General features: G+C 39.8%; 1 protein-coding gene across 1 annotated transcript in view; it reads left to right on the top strand.

Annotated features, from left to right (window-relative positions):
- Window positions 1–25,871, top strand: part of PRDM5 (PR/SET domain 5) — a 139,838-nt gene that overhangs the window by 71,129 nt on the left and 42,838 nt on the right. Inside the window, exons 12-13 of the mRNA XM_018568857.1 lie at window positions 3,327–3,487; window positions 6,054–6,147. Of these exons, the coding sequence (XP_018424359.1) occupies window positions 3,327–3,487; window positions 6,054–6,147 (255 nt within the window). The remainder of the gene's footprint in view (window positions 1–3,326; window positions 3,488–6,053; window positions 6,148–25,871) is intronic.

Consider the following 25,871-nt stretch of genomic DNA (forward strand, 5'->3'; position numbering starts at 1 on the left):
CTGTTACTATTTAAACAGACACTTGCTGTGTCCAGCTGCTAAAAGGTCATGGAAAATGTTTTAAACAGGAAGGGGTGGGGCAAATTTAGATTGGGGGGGTTGCCCGAGTTTAGTCTTGCCTAGGGCAGCACAAAACCTAAATACACCACTGGTTGTAAGGGAGGAAACTGAGTGATAGGTTCCTTCTGCCGTCATTTCAACTGTGACTGTGGGACTAGGGGTGGAGGAGGGGGGCAAGCATGGCTTGCTACACGCTGTGGGTGCCTATGGACACACACAGCTAGGTGCGGACATAGCCGTGAGCCCGCATGCACGGGTGTCTCCTCAGTAGCCAGCTAGCTGATGGAGACATCCACACACGGTGGGTGGGTGGGTGGGTGGGTGGGGGGAGCTAGTGTTAAGGGACAACTAGAGAACGGGGGAAAAAAAGATAATTGTACGGATACGGATTAAGTGACCAGTCTGTCCGGTCAGCGATTCGGACCTCTGCTCAATTAATATTTTACTCACCGGACCTCCTTGAATTCTACTTCACTACCCCTGGTTTGGAGGACATGGTTTCCTGCTATAAAAGCTTGCATAAATGCATTTTTCAAAGAATATACCATTATGTATATATACATTTCTATTTAATTTCTATGCTTTGTTTGATATGTAAAAAACTCTTGAAGTGGTCATCTATTGTTGTTGTTGTTGTCTATCTGCATATCAGCTTAGTTAAATGTATATGAAGGAGAAATAGCATCATGTATCACAGAGTAGTAGCATATTTCGTTAGTATTCCAACTTGCATTTGAAGTAATTGTAAGTATAAAACGATAGATAGATAGATAGATAGATAAATAGATAGATAGATAGATAGATAGATAGATAGATAGATAGATAGATAGATCTAATGCCAGTGGTTTATTTTTTAAGAATTATGAAGTAGTCAATCAAATGTGTAAAATATTAGTGTTTTAATAGAACCTTCTTAAAAACACAGGAAGACATCTTATTTCCTGGTGAGATCAATAAGAAGTCTTGATGAATAGACCAATAAACATCCTATATAGTCTAGGCAAACCACATATTTATTATGTTGGCTCCACAGATGATGAAGAAGAGGAGATGTCTTCCATCTCCAGCACAAAACAAATCCTCTATAGGACACATCACAAGCAAAATGCGGACATGTTTTTCTAATTGGACATTATCACCCATCTGGCTTCTATTAAATGACATGTGGTTACTGGCCCCATCCTCTTTTGGTCCATACATTTTGAATAAAATATTGATCAATAAAAATTATTGTAAATTTTTTTTTAAGTTTGTATATTAAATCAAATGATTACCTTGTAGAGCTCCAACATATTTGTTTAGAAAGAGATATTGTTATTTTGCATGAATTTTAAAATGGTTTGGGTTCTATAAAGTAACTGATCTCTACGGGAGATTATAGCTGTCCCACATGATACAATCTTGTGGATACAGAATCCAAAGTTGTTACCTATGGCAGATATAGAAAAACGCAAATTAATGCGGTTCTATATCCATTCATACGTCATTATTACATCATCAGTGTATTTTTAAATGCAAACAGTGTAAGTATCTGAATCTGACCTGGTATCAGCCTTATGCAGTCCCTGTATACCAGGTTGGGTTGCGAGAGGAAGAAGCAGCACCAGGAGCCAATCAGTGTATGTGCTGAAAAGGAGCTTAATAATAGGAAGAGAAAGCAGAGTGACAGAGAGATGAGCTAATCTACATAGAAACTTAAAGGCATATTTAGTAAACATTTACAGCACATTTGCTGCAGAATGTATTATAGCACATGCACTTTGGTGAACAATTGCTTGTTGCATTCACTTAAAAATTCAGTACCCCAAAAAGTCCATAGACGACACTTTAAAAGCCCCTGCAGGTAATTAGTTTTGAGATATGCATAAATATTGGCCCTAGAATTATTCCTCTAACTCTGGCGTGCGTAGCGATACCCAACATGTGTAGCGTGATCATCGTTTTCGTACGTTATGATGTGCAAGCTCGCGGGGGCAGGGGACTTAAAAACACTTTAAAAAATTATTTTTACATTTATTTTATTTGATATTATTTTTAAAAACAGTTTTTTTCTTCTTTAATTGCTATCACATAGGGGGGCTTACAAGCCCCCCATGTGATAGCATATTGGTAGTGACAGGTACTTTTTAAGGTGATACTAGGAGTCCAAAAGACCCCTAGTGTCACCTTTACACTTTAAAATAAACTATTGAAGTGCAAATCACACTTCAATAGCTTATTGCTGTGCTTCAGGAGCCCATCATTGACAGCTATGGGCCCGGAAGTAATGTAATCTGCATCGCTCCCTTTACCATAGAACGGGGAGGAGATTGGGGAACGGACGTTCACAACTCTCCTCCCCAGTTTCTCGCCGACACCCGAGAATGCCGGTCCTGGGCTAGCAGGAGGGGCAGCGGAGCCTGGGAAACACAGCGGGGGTGGCGGGCGGGGGTGCCAGAATCACTTCTATTGTAAAGCCAACAGTTGGCTTTACACGTGTAAACAGAGTCTGTTTAAACGGGCCGGCTGCCAGTGACGTACTATGTACGTCACTGGTCGCGAAGGGGTTAAAAATGTAAAGGCCTGGTATCTGCCTGTAGTATCGGGGCATTTTCACGAGATACAGATACTAATGTCGGTATTGGGACATCCCTACAAAAATGTTAAACTGTCCATAGTACTATGGAACGTAAAAGTATATACTGCGAATTACAATTAATTTTCAGAAGATATCTAATTATAATAAATGGTAAATTAACGCAAGGTATTGTCAGTTTTCATACAAATGAATCAGATGCAAAAGTACAGACATCCAATTCAGTTGTTCATTTTACTGCTTTCCTTTTCAAAATACTGTAGTTCATTAGGTCCACAGTGGCATATCAGATAGAAATAAGTAACAGCATTGCATTGCATTGCTATCTCATTAGGCACCGAACATGTATGTACTCCCTAAACTAAGAAAGATCTGAGCAGTTCTGACTGCTTATTCCATGTCAGTATCTCATTAGGTGGTAGTCAGAATCAGCATGACAGCCTCAGTGCCTGCACCTTTAAAAACAAATTTAGCAGTACCAGCTTATGTATTGTTACCCTCACTGTTTCCTGTTAGTAATTTCTTTCTATTAAACATTTTATGCATTACTTAGTGTTCATTTTTTCTTTAGAGTTATTTCTCACATTTATTCTTTAGTATTGTGGCAAAATGTTTGTGTTTGCTTGTTTTGTTTTACAAACACTTTATTTTTTTTATTTATTTACTTTATTTTTATTTTATTCATTCCAAGGTGAACGCACGTTTAAGTGTGACCACTGTGATGCTACATTTAAAAGGAAAGACACATTAAATGTTCACATACAAGTTGTGCATGATGGCCACAAGAAGTACAAATGTGATCTCTGTGACAAAGCCTTTGTGACTCCTTCAGTCCTGAAGAGCCATAAAAAAGTAAGCGCCCTCATTCTTCTTACTTACAAATGTGTTTAATTTGTCCTTTACCTTGGTGTTTGTTGGGATCTCCGGGAAGGGGATAGGTGAGATGTAACTCTGAAATCCCAAATTGATTATCATGATACTACTGTATCAGATTAAAATGTGGATTGATTAAAGGGTGTTTTCTTGTTCTAACATTTATCTACTTTATCTCTACTCAAGATAAATGTAATGTTTATATCAGTAATGTGAGATAATGAAAAATATTAGAGGTGCACCGAAATGAAAATTTAAAAACCGTAATGAAAAAAAATGTCGGGCCGAAACCGAAATTAAAAAGTTTTTTTTTCTAACTTTTTCAAATATTTTATTTTTATTCATTTTTTATAAACTTTAAAAAAAATGTTTACATTTTATTTTTATTTATTTATTTTTATTAAATATTTTTATTTTTTACTTTACTTTTAGGGGCTTCGGGGAAATATTAGGGGTCTAAACAGACTACTGATATTTCCCTTTTAAAATAGAAAAAGAGATTGGGGACACAGAGTCCTCAATCTCTTTTTCTGCATCCCGTTATAAATGAACAGGAATCCTCTATACTGAGTGTTCCTGTTCATTGATAACATGTGGATATTGTGTGTTTACTATAACCACAATCATGAATGAACAGGAGGTGATGTAGATCACTCCCATTCATTCATAATTGAGGATATAGTAAACATATTATGTCCTCAATTATTTACAAACACTCAGCGATCACTGATTGCTGAGTGTTTGTACTCGCTCTCCTTCCTGACAGCTGTCACAGGAGGCTGGGTGAGCGGTGCGGGGTGGAAAGCTCTATCTCCTCTGACAGGTCACTCCTCCCCTGCACCGCCAGCCGGCCATCTGTGACAGCGCTGGCTGTCTTTGCCCCACACAGCCACTCTCCTCTGATCTGTGACAGGAGGCTAAGCGGTGCGGGGAGAGCTCCTCACAGCGCTCTCCTCCCGCAGTGCTTGGCCGCCTGTGACAGTTTCTCTCCTCCCCGCTGGGACACAGAGCAGCGGGGAGGAGAGAAATCACAGATGCACCGCTGTATTGGCAGAAAAATTGTACTTTTGGACGATATGTGTCGGCGGCCGATATATCGGTGCATCCCTAAAAAATATGTAGCTGTACTTAGAAACATATTTCCTTTACATTAACTAAAGAATCAGATTTGTACCATGTACAATATGCCTCATTCTGGCATTCCTGGCATTCCTGTGGCAGGAGCCTATGGATTCCTGAGACAGGAATGCCAGGTGTCCCCTGTTTAGCTACGGCTGCTGTACCCGTTCAAGCTAATGACCGGGTGACAGCGGCTGCATTTGGAATTGATTACTGTCCCTGTATGCATCTATCCAGTGTCCAGCTACAGTGATGTATTCCGAACCCCATGTAATCATATCACATGTGACGGCTGTTGTCACCCGGCCTTTAAATTGAATAGGCACAGCGGCTGCATTTAAATGGGGAAACCTGCGATTCCTCCAGCCGCATCGATGCCAGAACGGCCAGTGTGAATGAGGCCTTAGTAGTTGTATTTTAAAAGGAAAAGGAAAACATTTAACAATAAAGAAGCAAAGAATATTTCAGTCATGCAAAGGAGATGAAACCACTTTTTTCATTTTTAAATATTTTTTTTCCAGGTGCTATTGCAGTGTTAATCTGATAAGACAAAATGTACCCAGATTAAGCTATGCCACTGTCTATTTTGTTTGAGGTGCTCAGGGTATTAGTGGGGTTGACTTACTAAAAGCAGTTAGGCTGCTCACTTTGCAAGGGAATTTTCCCTTTGCTTGGTGAATGTGGCAAAAAATCACTTTGCAAAGAATACCCAATCACATGCAAGGAACATAAAAAATAAACAGGATTTTTGCTTGCACATGATTAAATGATGGAAGTCAGCAGAGCTTCCACTAATTCAATAAGCCAAACGGAAAAATCCCTTGCAAAATGAACATCTTATTTAGTAAATCATCCCAAATTACCCTAGATGATGGGAAACAGTTTACTATTCACTCTCTCTCTCATTTTAAATTGAGCTTTTTTTAAGCAGAATAGGGTTGTTTTTTCATCATTGTCTGTGTTACTACTGTGAACAGCTCAGAGTGGGAACACGGTCAGCAGTTCAAGCCTTAAAGTGATCCTGTGCCCAGTCTTTTCATATTAAAATATTTACATATTCTGCCAGTTGTGAGGCTTGGTAATATTTATTATTATCTTGTTATTTTTCACTGGAGTTCTGCTTTAATCTGACCGTCTACCACCTTCTTCATAACAGAACAGAATATTTCTACTATTTCCTCTTCCTCACTTGTTCCAGAGATAATCACATCTGTATACCATTGTTCCCATTCTGTATCATCCAGTATAAGCAGTATCTACAGTAGTGTAAGCTGAATATTTATTTTAGCGGAATTAAACTAAACACTGATTATGAATAAATAATGTTTATATCAGGAGTATTTTTTCTGCTTTGTTGTAATAAGTGTTATAAGTGATTACTGTTTTTCCCACATATTTGAAAGCGTTTTTTTTTTTTTTTTTGCAGACACACACAGGGGAAAAAAAAAAGATTTGCCCTTACTGTGGTCAGAAGTTTGCTAGCAATGGCACACTCAGAGTCCATATAAGAAGCCATACAGGTATGAATACGTGTAGTGCACCCCCTGAGGAGCCACTTATAACAGTATACTGGCTCTCCCTGTCTTTCCTCGGTGATGGACCTCAGTCAATGAATACACAGCATACCAGCACACTTGCAAATGAGAATACCTCAGTCCCAGGGTCGGTTACTGTGGGTTATCACAGCATAATAATCACCATATCTAGGGGTATTCAGATACACTTTACCCATTAGCACTTACCACCCTATATGATGACCGATAAAAATGATGTCCAAACTGTAGATATGATGCTTAGGAACTTTAGTGATGAACTTCAGGGATAGAGGTTGAGAGTCAGGATCCTCCTGGCTGGTGTAGACTCTTTTAAGTGGTAGTGTGCAGTAGCTGTCTCCATTCACAGCATGAAGAACACCTGTTATAGCAGTACTTACGTTAGAAGATACCAGTCATCTTCATCCTTGTCATCAGTAGTAACCACTGGGCCCCAGACTCAGGCCTCAGTGTAAGCCCATGGCTAGTTCCCAGGCTTCAGGCCTAGCCATCTAAGACAGTCCATAACAGCCTCCCCCCAGGCAGGGAAAAGGGGAGGGAGAGAGAGCTCACATGGTCCACCCCAAGTATTTATCTCCTCTCCCAGCATGCACCACTGACCATTAACCTCCTAGTGATTGGCTAGGGAGACATACCTACTCATAGCAATCCCTCATTGGTTGCTGTGCTCTGTGGACGGGGTACATCCAGCAGCAGACAGATGCAAACAATGACAGACTGATTAGGGGAAACCAGATGAGCATAGATTACAAATCAGCATCAGACTGCTTACAATCTGACAATATTTAAATTTAATAGCACCCCTGCCTACAGGGTGCCACATGGATTTTTCTCAATAATATGTATTGCAAATGCTCCTGGAATGATAGCTATATTGCAGAATACATTTCCAGCGTATACAGATTTCAGCAGATTCTTTATACATGCACATCACAGGGATGTGCCGAGATCTCCAGATATGTATATAAATAGACGACACCAGCGGACCCCACATAAAGATGTTTACTCAAACGTATAAGATCCCACAATGTTTTTAATTTCACATTCTTTCACCGAGGATCCATCCTGGCTACAGCTCAGGTCTGCACTCTCTGCACGTAGCAGGCAATAGCTTGCTATATGCTGAGTTTTGTGTCAACGGAGAACATTAGTATATGTTCTCCCGTGACCCTAAGGAGAGGTATGGCAAAAAGGTTTCCCCATAGTTCTCATTTAAGAACAATGTTCTTAACAATCTCTTACTATGTTTGTATTTTATGAAACTTTTTAATGAAATGAAATTATGTTTTATATTTGTATATGTGCATTCTGATGTACCTTAAAAGTCCGTGATTAACAAATGAAAGTGATTTCTTGAATAATCTTCCGGTTATACTAAATCGGTGCATACGTTTTTCTTTCAGCTGGTGTGCGTTTATGAAGACCCGCGCAGCCACAGGAGCTCTGTCCCCACAGCTCCGTCCCTGCAGTTCTGTTCCCACCTTTGTCCCCTGTCCTTGCCTTCCCTCCATGCTGATGTCTTCATCTCTTCTCCCTGGCTCATTAGTAATAACACAAAGGAGATCTGCAGCAGTGCTTCAGCAACCAATCTAACACTGTAAACTTACTGAAGAACTGATGCAGATCTCCTTTGTGGTATCCCCCTGATGAACTAGGTAGAAGAAAGGATGGAGACAGCAGCGTGGAGGGGAGTTGGGAACAGAGCTGCGGGAATGGAGTTGTGGGGATGGTGCTGCAGGAATAGAGCTGCTGCATCTGTGCGTGTATTAATGAATGAATGCACATCAGCTCCTACAAAGCACTTTCTCTTATTGGGAGGAGAGTGGGGAGAAACCCAATAAAATTGTTGGAATCTCTTCTCAGCGCCAAGCTTAGCCCCACTCACAGTATATTATATTGAATTGGAAGCTTATGGCGATTGTTTAATTACAGGAGTACATTGCAAAATGTACTACTGTATCATTTGGAAACTAAAAATACCAAAAAAAGGTGTACCCTATACTTCTTCTTTAATTATTATATCATATTGTACATTTTCTTTCGAGCTGTCCTTCATGTGAAATATTGTTGGAAAGAAGGAGGCTGCCTGCTGGTGGTGCCTATAGTGGGAAAAAGCTTGTATTGCCTTAATTTTAATAAGGTCCATCCAAGAAGATAAGTGGTCTTTCATTGGAGGGTGAAGTTAACATACACACTAAGGTGGACCAGCACAAAGAGCACTGCAAAACTATTGATTTATTTTGGATTACTTTTTGTACTGCTTGATAAACCGTGACTCATTACAAGGGCAAAATATTTGGATTTATATGCAATGGCCTTATATTGATGTTTACAGTGACTGAGATTAATTATTAATTTATTGTATAATATATTTGTATATATTTTATATGTATTTATTTATATTTTGGTTGAAAAAGTTGTTTTTACATGGGGGTGTTATAGAGCTCTGCACTTACAATTGGATGGTTAAGTTCATTAGTAGATAATATGAGAGTGTTGGCTGCTTATCATATTCAATTAAGGGGAGGTAAGCACAGGTTTTATATTTATAACAGTGTTTGATTTATTGATTATTTAAGTCATTAAATGTTTGTTATTTTTAAACTCATGATGATCATTTCTGATTTGTTTCACAATTACTTCAATTTAATGTGCTTCTTTTGTGGTGTGTTTGCATATGGTATGTGTTTCCAACATGCCCTTCTTTTTTACCTCTTTATTTGTTTTTGAGACTGTTCTTGCAGCAATTTGTTGCAGTCTCTTCTTATTGTATAGTTTTTCTATCTGATCATATGACTATTGCCAATGAGCTAAATTGCCGTTTTTTTTTAATGAGTATGTGGGCAATGCAGTGTGTCTGCTCATGGTCAGTCTCAGATTCTATTAGGTACTCTTTCATCTCTTGTATCTGGATATGTGCTATCAGCACTCTTTATGGTTTACATTGCTGCTTGTTCAGGTTGTGTCTCTGTTTCATGAAAGATCTAGCACTCCTTCAGTGATCCAAACACTTAGAGAGCTATTTATTTCACCATTCTATCCACTTTAAAGTGTTCTCTGACCTTTCTGTGTAATAATTTTGCAACCCTTGACATCTAGCTTCCTCATAACACAGCAGCCGGGGGTCCTCAACCATGCATTGAGAACAATTACAATTGCACCGTACTCCTCAGTTTATTTAAAAAAAAAATGTAAACCTATTTGAAATGTACAAACTTGTACACCCTAAAAGTATTTACCCTTAATGAATACTACAGGCCATGCAATATACTTGATCATACAAACATTTGACTTATAAATGTTTTAATTGAGTTCCTAGGTAAGAATGGTATTATTGCTTATCTAAATTCTTTTTTGTTTTGTTTTGGATAGAGTAGGTGAAGGGTTGGAACACCTGTCAGTTTTTGATAGATTTGGGAAGTAGAAGAAAGGTTTGGGAATAGGGCTCCAGCTAACGATTATTTTCATAATCGATTAGTTAGCCGATTATTAACTTCGATGTATTCGATTAATCGGATACAATTAAAAAAAAATTATGTCATTTATTTAAAATAAAACACAGAAATACAGCATTGCAGACATATACGTAGTTTACGTCAGAATAACGGAATGCACATTTTTAAAAATCATACTGCACTGGAACGCACAGCATTACAGTACCGCGCGTTCTAGTGCAGGCGATCACACTGTGAACGGGAGGTGCATTTGGGATTTATTGAAATGAATGGCACCGTGACACACCTCCTGGGGCAAAATTTGTCAGGCCAAAACGGAAAATGACTTTTCCCACTATATATATACATTTATTTATCTCTCTCTCTCTCTCTCTCTCTCTCTCTCTCTCTCTATTGCCTTTGGGGCGGGACAGAGGCATGTGGGCGGGACAGAGGATGGACGGTGTGGGGCAGAGGATGGACGCGCCAGGTGACCGGAGGGATGCGTCGGGTGACCGGAGGGACGCGCCGAGCAGAGGAACGGGCCGGGTGAACGGCAAAGCGGTCGGGTGAGCACAGGATTGGGCCGGGACAAAAAAGGACCTGGGTAGCAGCGGAAGTACCGGGGGCAGCGGGGGGGAAGGCAGTCACAGCGGTCTCTCTTCCCCGCTGATGCCGGCTATAGGGGTCTGTGTCCCCGCTGCCTCTGGCGATACAGGCAGGGAGAGCAGCAGGGATTAAAAGGGACACAGACCGCTGCAGCCAGCACCAGCGGGGAGGAGAGCAGCGCCAAATTATCAAATATCAACTAATCGATGATGAGAATCGTTGCCAACGTTTCTCATCATCGATTATAATCGTTTTACTCGATTAGTTGTTGCAGCTCTAGTTTGGGATGCTAAATCTCTTAAAGCAGTAGGTATTCTCAGTCAGGTCTTAAGCAGTATAGAGGTAATGATTCTCCCTAAGCAACTAGTGGCTGAAGGTTGACTATTTGCTCAAGTAGGGTCTGTGTGTGCAAAGAGGAAAAGACTAAGGGCCGGTTCACACCATATCCAATGGTACTGCAGACACACCTCCCTCCCCCAGTGCGATCGCCTGCACCAGAATGTGTGGTGCAGCAATTTATTTGTTAATATCTCAGTACCCGTTAGAGAAATTCACCCTCTTTATTTGTCCTGGTGACTACTGGGAAAATCTAAAATTGCCACACAAATGGCAAACAAAACTTGTCATGGGTTTTAACCATTCCCTGCATAATGCAAAATGAAAACAAAAAAGATGGCATTAAATATAGAGAGAAGTGTGGACCAGGTCAGTAATAGTGCTTTACACCAGTGGTCGCCAACTGGTGGTCCCTGAGAAAATTTTGGTGGTCCCCGGGCCCCTCTGATGCCGTGCAGGCTGGGCCATCATTGAAGTGGCACTGCGGCTCCGGGGCTGCCTCTCACTGATTCAAGCAGCGGCTGTCACAAGGAATGCGTGGCTCTCAGTACAGTGCAGGCTCTGCAGGAGGGCCAGTGGCAGAATGGATAGTGGGGAAAACAATTAATATTATTACTGGTCCAGGCGGGGGGCACCGCTCCCTCCACCAGCACTGCCACTCCTGCAGGCACACACGCACCTATGTATGTATGTGCATATATACTATATATATATATACACACAATAGATACACACACACATATGAGAATATATTTATATATGAGGAAACAATAAATATGAGAATATATACTGTATATATTTTTTAAAAATTCATATTAGTGGTCCGCGGGGTTTAAAATTATGAATTTAGTGGTCCATGAGGTCCGAAAGGTAGGCGACTGATGCTTTACATCATAAGCTAGACAACAACAATCAGTTAACCCTTGCAGTGCAGGGGTAGCCCAATTGCAAAGGTAGGTTTTTTTCAATCCTGAGATAGGCTTTAAAGTCAGAATTCACAATGTCAGGAGATGTGTGTGTAGTTCTGCCTTTTCCAATTCATCATGTACTGTAATTGATGCAGATGGTGGGGGTGGGCACAGACCTTGCGTGACTCCTACTGACTCCCAATAATACAAACTCAGGATGGGCAAAGAGAACAAATTATTCTAGTTTGGGTGAAAGGTGACTGCTGATTAATTGCTGTAGGTTAAAGCACTGTATTCATTGCACTTTGAATTGCCAGACTGGAGTCTGGATTTGATTTGGAAGAGGGCAATCTCTTCTCTGTTACCTGCAGATTTAGGAGATGGGAGTGCCACAAAGTTTCTCAATTCCAAAAACCATTTATTAAAACAAATGGCTAATGCATATCCAAAATTGTTTTTAGGGGACATGTGGGCCCCCTTTATCAGGGCTTAATAGTCTGAGCTAAAGTAAATTTGGACAAAAGAATAGATCCTTGGAGATAAAGAGTATCAAGATTCTAAGCAGCCTGCTCCAACTGCTCATTCAAGAGCATTCTGCCTTTGCCATCATCAGGAAGCCTACCCCACATGTAGCTGCTACTGGATCAAGTGCATGTAGACAGAAAGAAGCTGGAGGAGATCAACAAAACTGATATGCAAAAAAAGCTAAAATTTGTGTTTTCTAGTTGAGAACAGCAAAAAAAACAGCAATTATTTTCGATAAACAGCTTTTTGGCAAATTAAATTATTAATATATTATTATACAGGTTTTACAGAGTGCCAACAGGTTGCACAGCACTTTACAATATAAGGAGGACATTATTGTTACAATACAAGTCAAGGCAAGATCTCCTGTCTGCGAGAGCTTGCAATCTAAAACGTAATTCAGTTAGGACAGGGGCGCCCACAATTTTTCATCTGGAGATCTACTTTTCAAATGATGAGCTCAATGAGATCTACCAATGAAAAAACACCTGCATTTAGGGGCGGGAGGGGGCGTGGGGGGGCATTGAAGTCAATGGCACCGCAGTCATGCCCCCCGCCCACAGTGCGATCGCCTGCACCCGGAACCCAGGCACATTAGTGTCTGCATTCCAGTCCAGTGCGACCCGGAAAAATGCCGCAAGCACTATTTTTGCAGATCGCACTGGACCACAATGCAGGCACTAATGTGCCTGCGTTAAATTAATTTTTTACTATTTTGTTATTTTATTTTTATTATTTATTTAATTTTTCATTTTTTTATTTTACTCTTTGGGGGGCATCGGGGGAAATATTAGGGGTCTTAACAGCCCCCTGATATTTCACTTTTAAAATAGAAATAGAAATTGAGGACACAAAGTTCTCAATCTCTTTTTCTGCAGCCTCATTTAGAAAATATTTTACTATCATCCAATTTCTGAATGGGGAGGAGCCTCTGTAGTGAGTGCTTCTCCCCATTGAGAAACTCATGAATGAATAGGAAGTGATGTAAATCACATCTTGTTCATTTATAACTGAGGCTGGAGGAGAACTAAGGCCAAGCGGTAAGGGGAGAAAGAGGCCGAGTGTCTCTCACTCCTCACCGCTCGGCCTTAGTTCTTTGACAGCGGCTCCGTCCTCCGCCGCAGGCTGCAGCCCTTCTTTCACTTCTCGGATCCCCGCTGCATACAGATGAGGGAGAGCAGCGGGGATCCAGAGAAGCACCACGGGCGGGAGGAGAGGCCATCGCGATCTACCACTGATCCCTACGCGATCGACTGGGAGATCGCGATCGACCTTATGGGCACCCCTGAGTTAGGATTTACATCTACTTAAAGCTGCCTCATTAAGAAAATATGAAAAAGCTCAACTTAGATTTTTGGACACTAAAACAGCAGAAGCCTCTTTTTGTCAGTCCTACTGCATTTTCAGAGCAGTTTTACAATCTGTCTTTCATTGAGATAAGATGCCTTAACACATCATATTGTTTGCCAGCTAAATACTCTTTAAAGAGCTTCACTGCAACAGTGAGCAAGCCTTGTGTTCCTGTACATAAGATCACTGGAGATTCTACGATTGCTCTCTTTGCTGTTTAAAATGGGCTATTGCATGGCTTGCATTGGATTCAGTTGGAATTCATACCAAACATTGCCTTTTGATGTTAGGCCCTATTTTTTTTATTCCTCAATGCATGCATATTCCTTACATCTATTCACTGCTTTTTCACAGCACAGATTCACCGCTACATGTTTAAAACTGAAAACAGTTTACTTAAACACTCGTAAAGTTTGATTGAACTCATAGCTTAGTTTCTTAAGCACTATATGACAAATTGCATCGTTAGCAGTCTACTCTGTCATTGCCCTGTGGTACGATTGGATTAATTACTGTATCATCAGTTTATAGTGACAAGACATTTCACTACATTTCACCCCTTAGGCTATAGCACAATTCTAATGTATTAGGCTGTACCACTTACAGCGGTACTGTAGCTCTGCTGTAATGAATGAGCCACCCAGACACAAGATTAATGGCAGTCTGGCTTTCCTTTTGTTCAGATATGACCTGCACTACTTCTTTGCAACTACATATTTTGAAGGAATTTTACTCTGCCCGGTAGTTTATAATATCTTGTCTCAGTTTATTCAGGACTAGGAAAGGACAAGCTTGCACATTCTCATTAATCACCTAAGTATTAATGCAAACCTTCACAAATGGGCAAGTCTCTGATGAATCTCTTGAAAACTGAATCAGTGTTTGATAGAAAATAATGTACACAGATGTAGCTGATCTTACGAGGTGAGGACTTGAGTGATTGTTTCCTCATGTTCACTCAAGTCGGAGATTTGAAGGATGGTCACTGCAAAGAAACAAATGTAAACGTATGTGTTTGATAATTGATTGTGTATTTTTGGAAACCTTGGTGTTTATGTGCTGATATCCTGTGTAATCAAGCTTTATTATGAAGTCACTTTTGTCCCTGTCCTCAGTTTAGATAGGAAATAATGAAAAATGTATGTGGGCATATATGTGTTTCATTCATCAGTTTTGATTATATCAAGGGATTTTCTGCTCTGCACAAATAGGTAATTGGATTAAATCATACTTGAAAACAGTCTTAAGTGGATTGTTATCTATATGGTATACAATACCCAAGTATACACATGCTATTTGTGTGTCAGGAAAACCCTATGCATGTTATGCATTTAGGCCTAATATTGTCAAGCTAATTTTTGCCATTGCAAATGTGAATAACTATGAATTATCAATAATGAAAATTTTAGAACAGCCCCTTCTATGTAGCATATCTTGAGTTTATAGGGAGCATTTATCAACGTTTTTACACACAGATTCACCCAATATTCACTTTTGGTTTTGTAAAATGTAAGTAGAAAATGTGAATCTTGGGTTAAAACATTGATACATAATCCCCTTTGTATATGTGTGTGTTTGTTTTTACCCTTATTAGATTATTAAATATTATATGCCTGTATGTCTGTTCAGAGAAAACAACTCTTTACATAAAGGTTAAGCAAGTGATGCAAGTTTTCATTTACCCATAGCGATAGACTATTAAGTTTCTGTCTGTGACTCTTCTGAAATAGTAAAAGGGGAAATCTGTCCTCTATGAGTTAGTTACCTCTAGTGGCATGTTATTGTTGTTTTAAAGTGTTTTCATAGTTCGGCAAATAAAATGCTACTGTTTCCCTCAAGTGGGCTTGTCCAAGAGATATCTTGCAATATATTCTGTATTGAATGTAGCCACGCTTTAGCTACATATAATAATGCTGTAACATATCATACATAAACATCAGTTTTTACAATTTTCTGGTGCTTAGTTAGAAATGAAAAGTACTTCTAAAATGTTCACTCTTTTATGAGTAGGTTTATGCTCATGGTCCAGCCTTTCAGCATAGGTGGGCATGCTGTTTTATGTTGTATCACAGAAAATAACCCAGCATGTTTTTAATAAGATATTGTCCGTGAACATAAGTTTTTAACAAGCGTGCAGCTAGACCTGTCAAAATATGGATGTATATACCACATACGAGGATAGAAAGTCCATTGCGCAATAAAGGTGTATGTTATGCGTTTGGTTTTATGAAGGCTTCAAGCTGTGGACTGAAACATTATACATTATGTTTTCGGTCCTCTTGAGTGTTCTCCTGTTCATACCTTTGTGAAATATATATAGATTGTATATAGCGATGACAAGTTATCGGTTATGTCTTGATATATTATAAGTCTCTCACCGAATAGCCGGCCATGAGTGCCACTCGTATTTCTTTCATGCTTTCCTCTTGACCCTTCATATTGAATTTATGTCAGTGGTTCATCTGGGCAGATGGTAAGCAAATTTGACATCACACACTTGTCTGGGACTATAAGTTAGGGATATGTTCTCTGCTGTATGTGCATTTTTGTGATAGAGCCCGTGAAATGAAATATGTTAAAGATCCAGATGCCACTGGCTCCCAGGATTTGTATGCTGTAGGTATATCAGTATTCGCAATGCGGACCAGTTGCAAAACATTGTTTATGTATACAATTCCAGAGCTACTTTCCTATTTTACATTCTATATCATATTTTTATTATGAACACTTTATCCATCTCTCCTCATCCTCCAACAGTTAGACCATCTCTTCTTCCTAGTATGTCACAGCTAAACCAAACATACCTCTATTTTGATGATGCAATGAGAGCTTCCATTAGTTTTCTCTCTGTTGTAGTGGATTACATTGGCACAGACCAACATTGTTTTGCAGGTATTATGGCAGGTTCACACCATTTTCTGGTCCAGATCTGGTCAGGAAAATGGTGTGAACCTGCCCACAGTTCCAGTGCGTTCCAGACCAGACAAAATGAGACCTGCAGTGTTTCTCTGGTCTGGTCTGGAACAGACTGCGCTGGTGTGAACAGAGGCCAGGAATAGCATAGGGATACATTACGATGCATTTTGGTACTGGAAACAGTCTGGTCTGGAGATGATCTGGATGTGGTGTGAATGGGTCATTAGTTTCCCATTACCCCAGGAAAGGAAGTAAAAGTATTATTTAACCATAAATGAATATTTCAGCTTTTGTTTGAGGCTGAAGACCTATTTTTATATTTCTTGGGGACTTTGTGAGATTTCTGGTCTTGAGTGCACAGGTCTTTGATGCTGCAGCAGCCGTATGAAGGCAGTGTATGCCCCCTGTTAGAATGTATATAAAAGCCCAACTCCAGGCACAATGTTCCAGAGAGTATGTTGAGCAGTGTATTTGCTCTAAAGTCAACCGCCATAATCAGCATTGCAAATGTGGGTGTCACCTAAGGCAGTTTGCTTGCAAGTGCAGCGTGACTAATAACAGCCAGCCCCTCAGACTGACATTCACCAATCAAAGCATTTGAATATTTTCATAATGCCTTCCAACAGTAAGCCCACTTCTTTTGAGAGAATTACTGAGGCAGGGTGCTGTGATGTTTACAGTAAGCTATGTACAGCACACGGGCAACCCCTCTCTCCAGCTTAATTTTGCCTGCACTACTTAGAGAAGCACAGAAACCCAATGATGTCATTACTGGGTCTAAAATAAGGTATTTCAAAATTTCATTAGCATGTTGATGAGGGGGAAATGAGTACTCAGGTAAAATATAAGCAGATTACACTTCAGCTTTAATTTTATATTAAGGAAAATGGAACAGGGAGAGTGGGATTAATGAAAGGTGGGTAGAAACATCCCATAAACGCACGGCAACAAGGCCTGAAACTTTGGCCAAAAAACCATGCCTCAAGAATCCCCGAGATTTCTCAGAAGCCAGGGCCTGAGTCTACCAGGTACTATCTATAAGTGAAATATTACGCAGGGGTGGATCAGCCATTTAATTACGTATTGATTTATTCTCATTTTAACACAACTTCCTGCTTTATAGTTTGCTTCAAATGGAAACTAAGTTTTAACTCACAATATGCAGGCACCACTGTTGTCACCACCTTGAGAAATGTCATGCAGCCCTTGCTGGATTGCCTGCATATAGACAGCAAATGGCTGTAAAGAGGCTGCAGAAAGTTAGCAGTCTTGAGTTTCAACAAAAGATGAAAAAAAAGCAAAGCACAGCAATTGTTTATGATACACAGTGCTATAGCAAAGTAAACTCTGCTTTTACACCCCATCATCTACCCATAATTAATTATCAGTTTGGTTGAAAAGCAGCAAATAAAAATACTTTTCCAAAAATTAAAGATATCGGACCCCTTTGCCTTCCCCATCCACTACTTTTGTCCCAACATCAAATCAGCATGGCCCCCTCTGCCATATGCCTCAGTCTGCTAGTCCAGGGGACATTTCTCTCTTCTTTGAGTCTGCGTGCTGGAGGTAATGCTCTTGTGTAGATCTTCCCATCCTCTAGACATCTAACAAATGAAAAGTTTGTAAAAAGACACTGCAGGGAGCAGCAATATTCAGAAACCTATCATAAATTGCCAGGCAGTAGCACATGCATAGAGCATAATGTTTATATAACACTGTGCAGTAGGGGAAGGAGGACCCTAACTGTGCATAAGGTGATCAAAGCAAAGTCTTATCACAGGGAACACATAACTATTGAGTTACGATATCTTCCTTCACTGGCATCTGATGAAAGATGTTAAAGATGTTGCTATTATACCTCATTAACGTGGTGATTCATATCAGAAAGACATTTGTAATAGTTTTCAGACCTAGGCAACACGTGGTGCCAGTTTTCTTTTAATAAGAAAACATTTTTCAGCTGACCATACTCATTTGCTTTCAGAACTTGTTTACATCAATATGTGGTAAACACAGCTATAGGACTTTCATATGGGAACATTTGTTGTTTCTCTTTGCTCCTTCCTAATGTGTCAGCAGCACATGGTGCCTGAAGATAAGTTGTTTCAGTAGTAAGATGTTAAACATGTAATTCGGGGCACAGAATCCAATGTCATGGTCTCTTTTGTAAAATATTTAACATAGCTTTTGTCAGTGTGTGATTAATAGTTTTTTGAACAGGTAAAGGTTTCTTGCCTCTGAGAAGAGCCTTTTTTCCTGAAGTGTCTTTCAGGCTTGTTAGCCTTCAAAGACTTCTAAGGGTCAGCTGTGGCAAGGCATTATATCCATTATATTTTCCCTTCCTCTCTCTCCTCAAATCACCCTTTTACTCCCAGCATGGAGCCTTCCCACTGCCTTGTCTGCAAGTTAGATACAAGCTAAAAATGTTTGACTTGCCTGCTATCTTGAAGCATTGCAGCCCTTGTCTGTTGAAAAGGATGATCAGAAGCTACCAGCTGTCCCTGCTTTTTCTGATAGAAATTAGACGTAATATTGAAAAAGAATTGAATGTGTGGTATTGTCACACATTAAAACTAAATAAAAGTAAAATAAATACATAGTAACAAAGTCTACAATGTTCATTTCAGCTTTTCACAATGAGTCAGATGGGAGCTTGTTTTACATGCAACTGTGTTGAAGTTTGATGTCTATTGCCATGATTGAGTTACATGGTAATTTTTGAGAGCAGGACACAAATGGATTTTGATTAAAAAAAATATGGACTTCATTTTTCTTCTTGAAGTTTAATGATTATTTCATGGCAGCATATACAAATAAAGGTAAGCTGGCCATGGATGTCATATGAACATTCATTTGAAAAATCTTATCAGCGTTGGTTATGTGTTTAGATAAAGCACTGAGATCTTGAGGAATGCTGAAGTTAAGTTTTACTTGCTTAGAAGATATTACATCAGAATGTTGCATTGTAAAGGTAATATATGTAAAAGAACTTCCTGTGTATCATAGATAAACACACAGAGAGACTAACATTGCACCACAGCGCCATCTACAGCTCAAAAGACATACCAGTAAACATCAGAATATCAGTAATATGCTGCTGTATTTCCAACATTCAATACCACCATTAGAGACTTGACAAATGTCATTTGAAATCCTGCTTGAGTTTAACACTCGATTTTGCAATGTATGGAGTTTCCTGAACGAAAACCGCATTCACTGTTAGAATTTTGTTCGCTCCTTAGTCACTACAGTGGAAAACAATCATCAATTTGACCCCATTAACTATTAGAAAAATCAAACAAAAATTCAGAAAATAATTTTTTGGAACAAAATTCTACTGGTGTATAGCCACCTTTAGTGTGTGTATTTTTATTGGACATTTATATGCCTGTACATAAAATGTATCTAGAAAGAATGTTTAGATAATCAGTAACTTAACAACTTCAGTACTGGCATGCTAACCCCCCATTATTACCAAGCCATTTTTCAGTTTCTACTGCTGTCAAAGTTTGACTGAGAATTACACCGTACCCAAATTAATTTATATAATATAATAATATATATATATACAGACGGAGCTTTCTTTTGGTGGTATTTATTAGCCACTTTTTATTTGTCACTAGATAAAGGAAAAAATATTTTTACAAATCTGTTTCCCCTACTTTATGTTATACAATATAGCAAATAAAAACACCAGGACAGTACAAAACCTACCCAAAATTACCCTTTTTTGGAAACTAGACACTCCAAGGTTATCTAAATTTTTTTACAACAATTTGCGGGTATTGAGGGGGTTTATACATGGAGCCTGGTAATAGTGAAGGGGATAATGTACAAGCCACATATAGTGGGAGGTTGGAGATGAAGGGGTTAAAGTGCAGATGTGCAGGATAAGGGAGGTGAAGGGGTTAATACACAGTTAAGAGCAGAGATAGAATGTACCCCGAATATACTGTAGAGGAGAGGGGGTGAAAGGGTTACAAAATACAACACAATTAATGTTTGTTGCTGCTGCAGCTTGCTTTCACCAAGAACTAATGAATGAATGAATGAATGACTCATCCATTCATTACTTCCTTTACTCTCCTCTGCCTCTGTTGTAAGAGGGGGAGCTTAGCAATATTGACATTGCCATGTGATCGCTGTAATAACGAATCACAGGAATCACAAGGCACAGAGTTGGTCCAATCAGCCCTGTGCCTGAAGCCGAGGTGTGTGCACAATGAGGGGAATGGAAGGAATGTATAGCTATGCCTCAAAAGTATATGTTGGTAAAAGTCTCCAAGTTCTATTCTTTGTAATAGAAAATCATAGACTTTACAAAACCCTGTACATAACTTGTACCGCAATAAAATGATGTGGCTCAGTGATCTCCTGTGTGTGAACAACCATCTAGCATCTTATAGATAAAAAATATATAACTATCTCACCCAGATATGCAGTAGTGATGAGTAAGTGTAGCACCCTGCGTCCAGAAAGAGTGACTCAAATGGTTGTCTGGTCCAGTGTGGCGTCAAAGAGACCGGGTGGGGTATAGCTGAGGGTCCAGTTATAATATGCGCCTTGACATGTCTTGCCTGCAGGGTGGCTTCCTCAGAGGCTGTAGTTGTTATTTGTTCACTAAAGACATTTAAACAGACCATTACAAGTTATTTTAGATTAGTGATTGTGTTCCCAGATATCATTTTCTGTATCACTGGTATATATGAATTTATTTTTGAGTACTAGCCTCAGTGCATGCTAAAGATGAGTGTTAGATCAGTTAGTTTTCTCTATACTTACTGCTGGTTAGTTACTCAGGGAAGTGCTGAAGCCAGTGCATCTGAATGACAGCAAGGCAATTTGCATTTTCAGAAGAAATAATCAGAAGTGGCAGTCTTGATGATTTGTTAATGGCATGCTTAATTTAATTCAAAAGTTCCTGTTTTCATGCTCAAACCTTGCACAATGCATGCAGAAGCTCTAAAACACAAGGAGCTCTGCTATGCACATCTAGTTCTGCACAAATTGGTTGAGAGTTTAGATCCACCCCTCCTGCCTCCTCTTTAACTCACAATTGGCAAGAGCGGTCCAGATTTTTACAATAAATTAATTTTGGGCTTATAAGATTCAATTTAAAAAGTTTATGAGGATGCAACTTAAAAAAACGTACATTTTATATCCCTGGAGTATATGCAAATTGGAAACCACCAGTATCATAGCATGTTAAACTCTCTGATCCATAGCAAGCTGTAGTATTTTATTTACATTGCAGAATTCTGCAAACGTTAGCAGCTTAAAATTCATGTCCACATGTGGAGCCACATGTGAAAATTCTCAAAAATATTATCAGGGTTATCCACAAAAGGGTGAAGAGTTTGAAGAAGGCAGGAGAAGTAAACAATCTAGGACAACATAGCTGAACTGGAAAGTGAGCTGTATTGGAGACTTTTTCCACATCAGCTATGTTGTCCTAGATTGTTCACTTCTCCTGCCTTCTCCAAGCTCTTCACCCTGTAGTGAATAACCCTGCATATAAATTCTAACATATGAATTGGGCAACTTTTGCTTTGCATCAAGTGCCCAGGTGTTCAGATAGAGCAGCATTAAACATCTGCAAAGTGATTGCTGGAAGGTCTATCAAAAATAGCTTAGAGCCACATGTGGTTCCTGAGTCAATGTATGCACCACTTCTGTATTGTGTGAAAGATCATGCAGTGCCTCACAGGAATTAATACAGCTCCTGTTCATTTGTTTCTCAGAATTTGCCCACCCATTTGAATAAAGTATTAAATACGCAGTAATGATTGTGTGTTATTAGAGATAAGTGAATCCTTTGACACAGACAGGTATGCTGCTGAGATTCTCCAGTTCTTGATTTATATGTGCCACATATATTCCATCAATTGGGATAAAAAGCAGACCAGGCAATGTGCTTAGAATGTATCAGATTTGCTTGATTTGAACGTATATTGCAATTAAATCACAATTCACTCTACACAATATTATTCCGTGATACCAGTCCTATCAGCAAATATGAGTTAGCAAATTAATCTCATACAATCATTTTTTTGAATTTCTTATTTTTGTTCCATGTCATAAAATGCTGAGTAAAAAAACATAACGGTATGTTGTGCATACTGCAAAAGCACTGTTTTCAATATAGAATGAGATCATGAATATCTGGTATACTTGAGAAAATAACACAATGAGCGTTGTGTCTGCTTCCAGAGACCACCAGCCTCCTTTCGCTTCCTTAACTTAGACTAATTAAAATAGACAATCCTGTCTGCCCATCATCAGGTCTTATCCCTACAGATTCTTTGTCCTAAGGTTTTCAGGCACATGAGACTTTTTGAAATGGTCTTGAATTGATCACAAGCACATCGTAGCGTGGGAGAGAAATGACTGTATTCACTAGGAGAGCAACAGAAATCCCATTTATAGACAAGGAGTATGTGAAAACATCCAGAAATTATTGTTCAGCTCATGATCACCTTATAACTAGAGATAGCATCGCTCATCCTAACGACATTGCCCACTGGTTGAATCTGTTGTGCTAATTTGCATGAGAAATATACTTTGTAACCCTTTGAGATACATGAGGTTTAATTGGAGTTTTTTTTGCATTCCTGGGTCATGGCATCTCCATAGGCAACAGCACAATAGGTATTCACTATTTATTATGTTTTCTTTGCCTTTGGTAAAGAGTTCGAAGACAAGGATTTTTCTATATGTTTGTGTGCCAAGTAGCATCGTAATTTGCAGCCAGACATGGTAGTAATTTATGCAAATTGAATACATATATTGGACAACATCTAAAGTCAAAGAGAATATTGTTTAAAGATTTTTTTTAAAGTAAAAGGATATATCCTGTTATGACTAAAACACAATGCCATCATTGAACTTTATGCAATATTATTAGTTGGCCCTAAATTATACAGTATATCAAGTAAAAATGAAATAAATGTGATGATTTAGTGTAACGAGTAGTTTTAAAAGCTCCATCTTGTCTTCTTTCTAGGGTGGACCAGCTGTAAGGACGAGTACCCTCTACTGGAACAGGAGTGAGCACCATCTCCCCAAGCTCCCATACATGCATAGTGTTCTTTTATGAGTCGGAGCACACTGCGCATGTATGGGGGCTCAGGGGAAGGATGGAGCTCAATCCTGTTCTGCAAAGGGATGCCTTTTCTAATGCCTGGTCCATCCTAGAAAGAAGACAGGACTGAGCTTTCAAAACCGGCAGGATTTTTCGGGCAGGGCTTTGCTCCTTGTCCAAATGGCCTACAGGTATGGAAAGAGCATACAGTAAATGCAAATCAGTAAAGTCTGATTAATTTAGGATTATGGAACAGTGCTCAGGGACTGTATTGGGTATTTTTCTATAAAGGTAAATTAACCCTTTAAATTAATCTTAAATTAATCTTAAATTAATCTTACAAAAAGAAGGCCTTAAATACTCACTTCTCCTACTGCAGTACTTGCACTGCTGACCTTAGTATTACTTATGCCCCCTGCAGAATCTGACACTTCCAGGATTGTCGTATTCCTTGTCCCCCAATGCACTGATGCAGTGATTCAATCCGCCAGTCCTTTCATCACCACGGTGACCTGTAATTTGTAGGTGCATTGCAATGTGTGTCAGGGAACCAGGAAACACTCTGTAAAAGTCTGCAGAAGAAGAAAAAAAGCGCGAGGTTCCCCCCCAGTTTATACCAGACCCTTTAGGTCTGATAGGAATGTTAGGTGGGACCCCCCCCCCCCCCAAGTAAAAACAAAAAAAAGGGGATGGGGTCCCCCCCAAAATCCCTACCAGACCCTTTAGGTCTGGTAGGAATTTTAAGGGAATTAAGGGGACACCCAGATGCCGCCCCCCCCCCTTGTGAATGAGTAAGGGGTACTTGTACCCCTACCCATTCACTAAAGGGTTAAATAAAATAGTTATTAAAAAGTCCAGACCTTTGATAAAATCCTTTTATTGAAAAAAAACAGAGACAATTTTTGACTATTCCTTTAATTTAAAAAAATGGCTCCATCGATGTAATCCAGCATCAATCACAATGCACGACGCCCGCCGACCCGCCGCAATAAAAAAAGTCCCTCCGCACGACCGTCCGAACCCGATGAAAACTCGCCGCAAAATGACATTCCTGCTCAAAAGTAAACAGATGGGCGGAGCAATAGAGGGGAAAAAAAGCGTGAGCCCCCCTAAAAAAAAAATTTAGGTCTGGTAGGAATGTTAGGAGGGCCCCCCCCAAACCCCTCAAGTTAAAACAAAAAAAAAGTGTGCGGGGTTCCCCCCAAAATCTCTACCAGGCCCTTTAGGTCTGGTAGGAATTTTAAGGGGGAACCCCAGCCCCCCAAAAATGTGGGGTCCCCCCTAACATTCCTACCAGACCCTTGATCCGAGCACTGGCCCGGCAGGGCAGGAAAGGGGGGGGGGGCGATCAACTGACAACTGACATCCCTGTGAGGCAGACACAGCAGCAGGCAGAGAAGGAGTATGAGGAGGACATAGGGCAGGCCTCCAGGAGTACATTATATCCCTCCCAAACCCTAGGTGAGTTGGATGAGATTGTTGAAGACACTGTTGCCATCGGGGTCATCTACTGCAGGCAGTTTATTCCCTGTACTCTAACTCTTAGAGCACGTTTTGTATGGTCACTGGCCTCACACTGAAAAACTTGTTACCACTCCTTAAGGATTTGCTCAGCAGTACCCTATTGAGGAGGGTTTCCTAATGAAACGGGCTGTTCTTGTCCCAATAAAACCCTCAAGGTTCCTGTTGAGGACACTCCTGTATTCATTGACCCACAAATCGAACCCAGGCCAATTTGCTTATCTCTAGTGATGAGGGGTGCTGCCATTTCTCTTTTATAGCAGCATAGTGCACTGGCACTATGAAGTGCATTTTCAAGCAAAAATCATAACATATGATGATACAGAAAAATATTATACAGTAATAATGTTTTAAAACTTCACTTAAATAACCTTATTCTTTAATAACATCTGCTTATAAGAAATAGTGTTTTTTCCTCAATCTCTTTTTCTGCAGCCCCCACTGAATGAACAGGAATCCTCTATACTGTACTGAGTGTTCCTGTTCATTCATAAATTGTGGATATAGTATGAGTTACTATGTACACAATTATAAATGAATGTATGTAGATCACTTCCCATTCATTTATAACTGGTACATAGCAACTCATACTATGTCCAGATATTTGCAAACATTCAGCGATCACTGATCGCTAAATGTTTGTATACTGCTCTCCGTTCTGAATCGCTGTTACAGCTGAGCCGGCAGTGCGGGGAGAAGAGCTTGGTCTCATTTGTCAGCTGACTCCTCCCCCTCACCGCTGGCTCGGTCTCCAGTGACAGCTGACTCCGCCCACACACCGCTCTCCTGATCTGTGTAGGAGGCTGAGCTCAGCCTCCTGTGACACGCTCAAAGCAATCTCCCCCACACCGCTCGGCTCCTGACGGTTTCTCTCCTCCACGCTGGATGCTGCGCTGTGTCAGAGCAGTGCCCAGCTGGGAGGAGAGAAACTAAGGGTGCACTGCAAGCTCAGCTGAAATATGGCACTTTCTGCATTTTGCCAATTTTGCATTTTATATATATATATATATA

Source organism: Nanorana parkeri, unplaced genomic scaffold (assembly GCF_000935625.1).
Source record: "Nanorana parkeri isolate BGI_ZX_2015 unplaced genomic scaffold, ASM93562v1 scaffold1254, whole genome shotgun sequence".
In the NCBI taxonomy this organism is placed as follows: Eukaryota; Metazoa; Chordata; class Amphibia; order Anura; family Dicroglossidae; genus Nanorana; species Nanorana parkeri.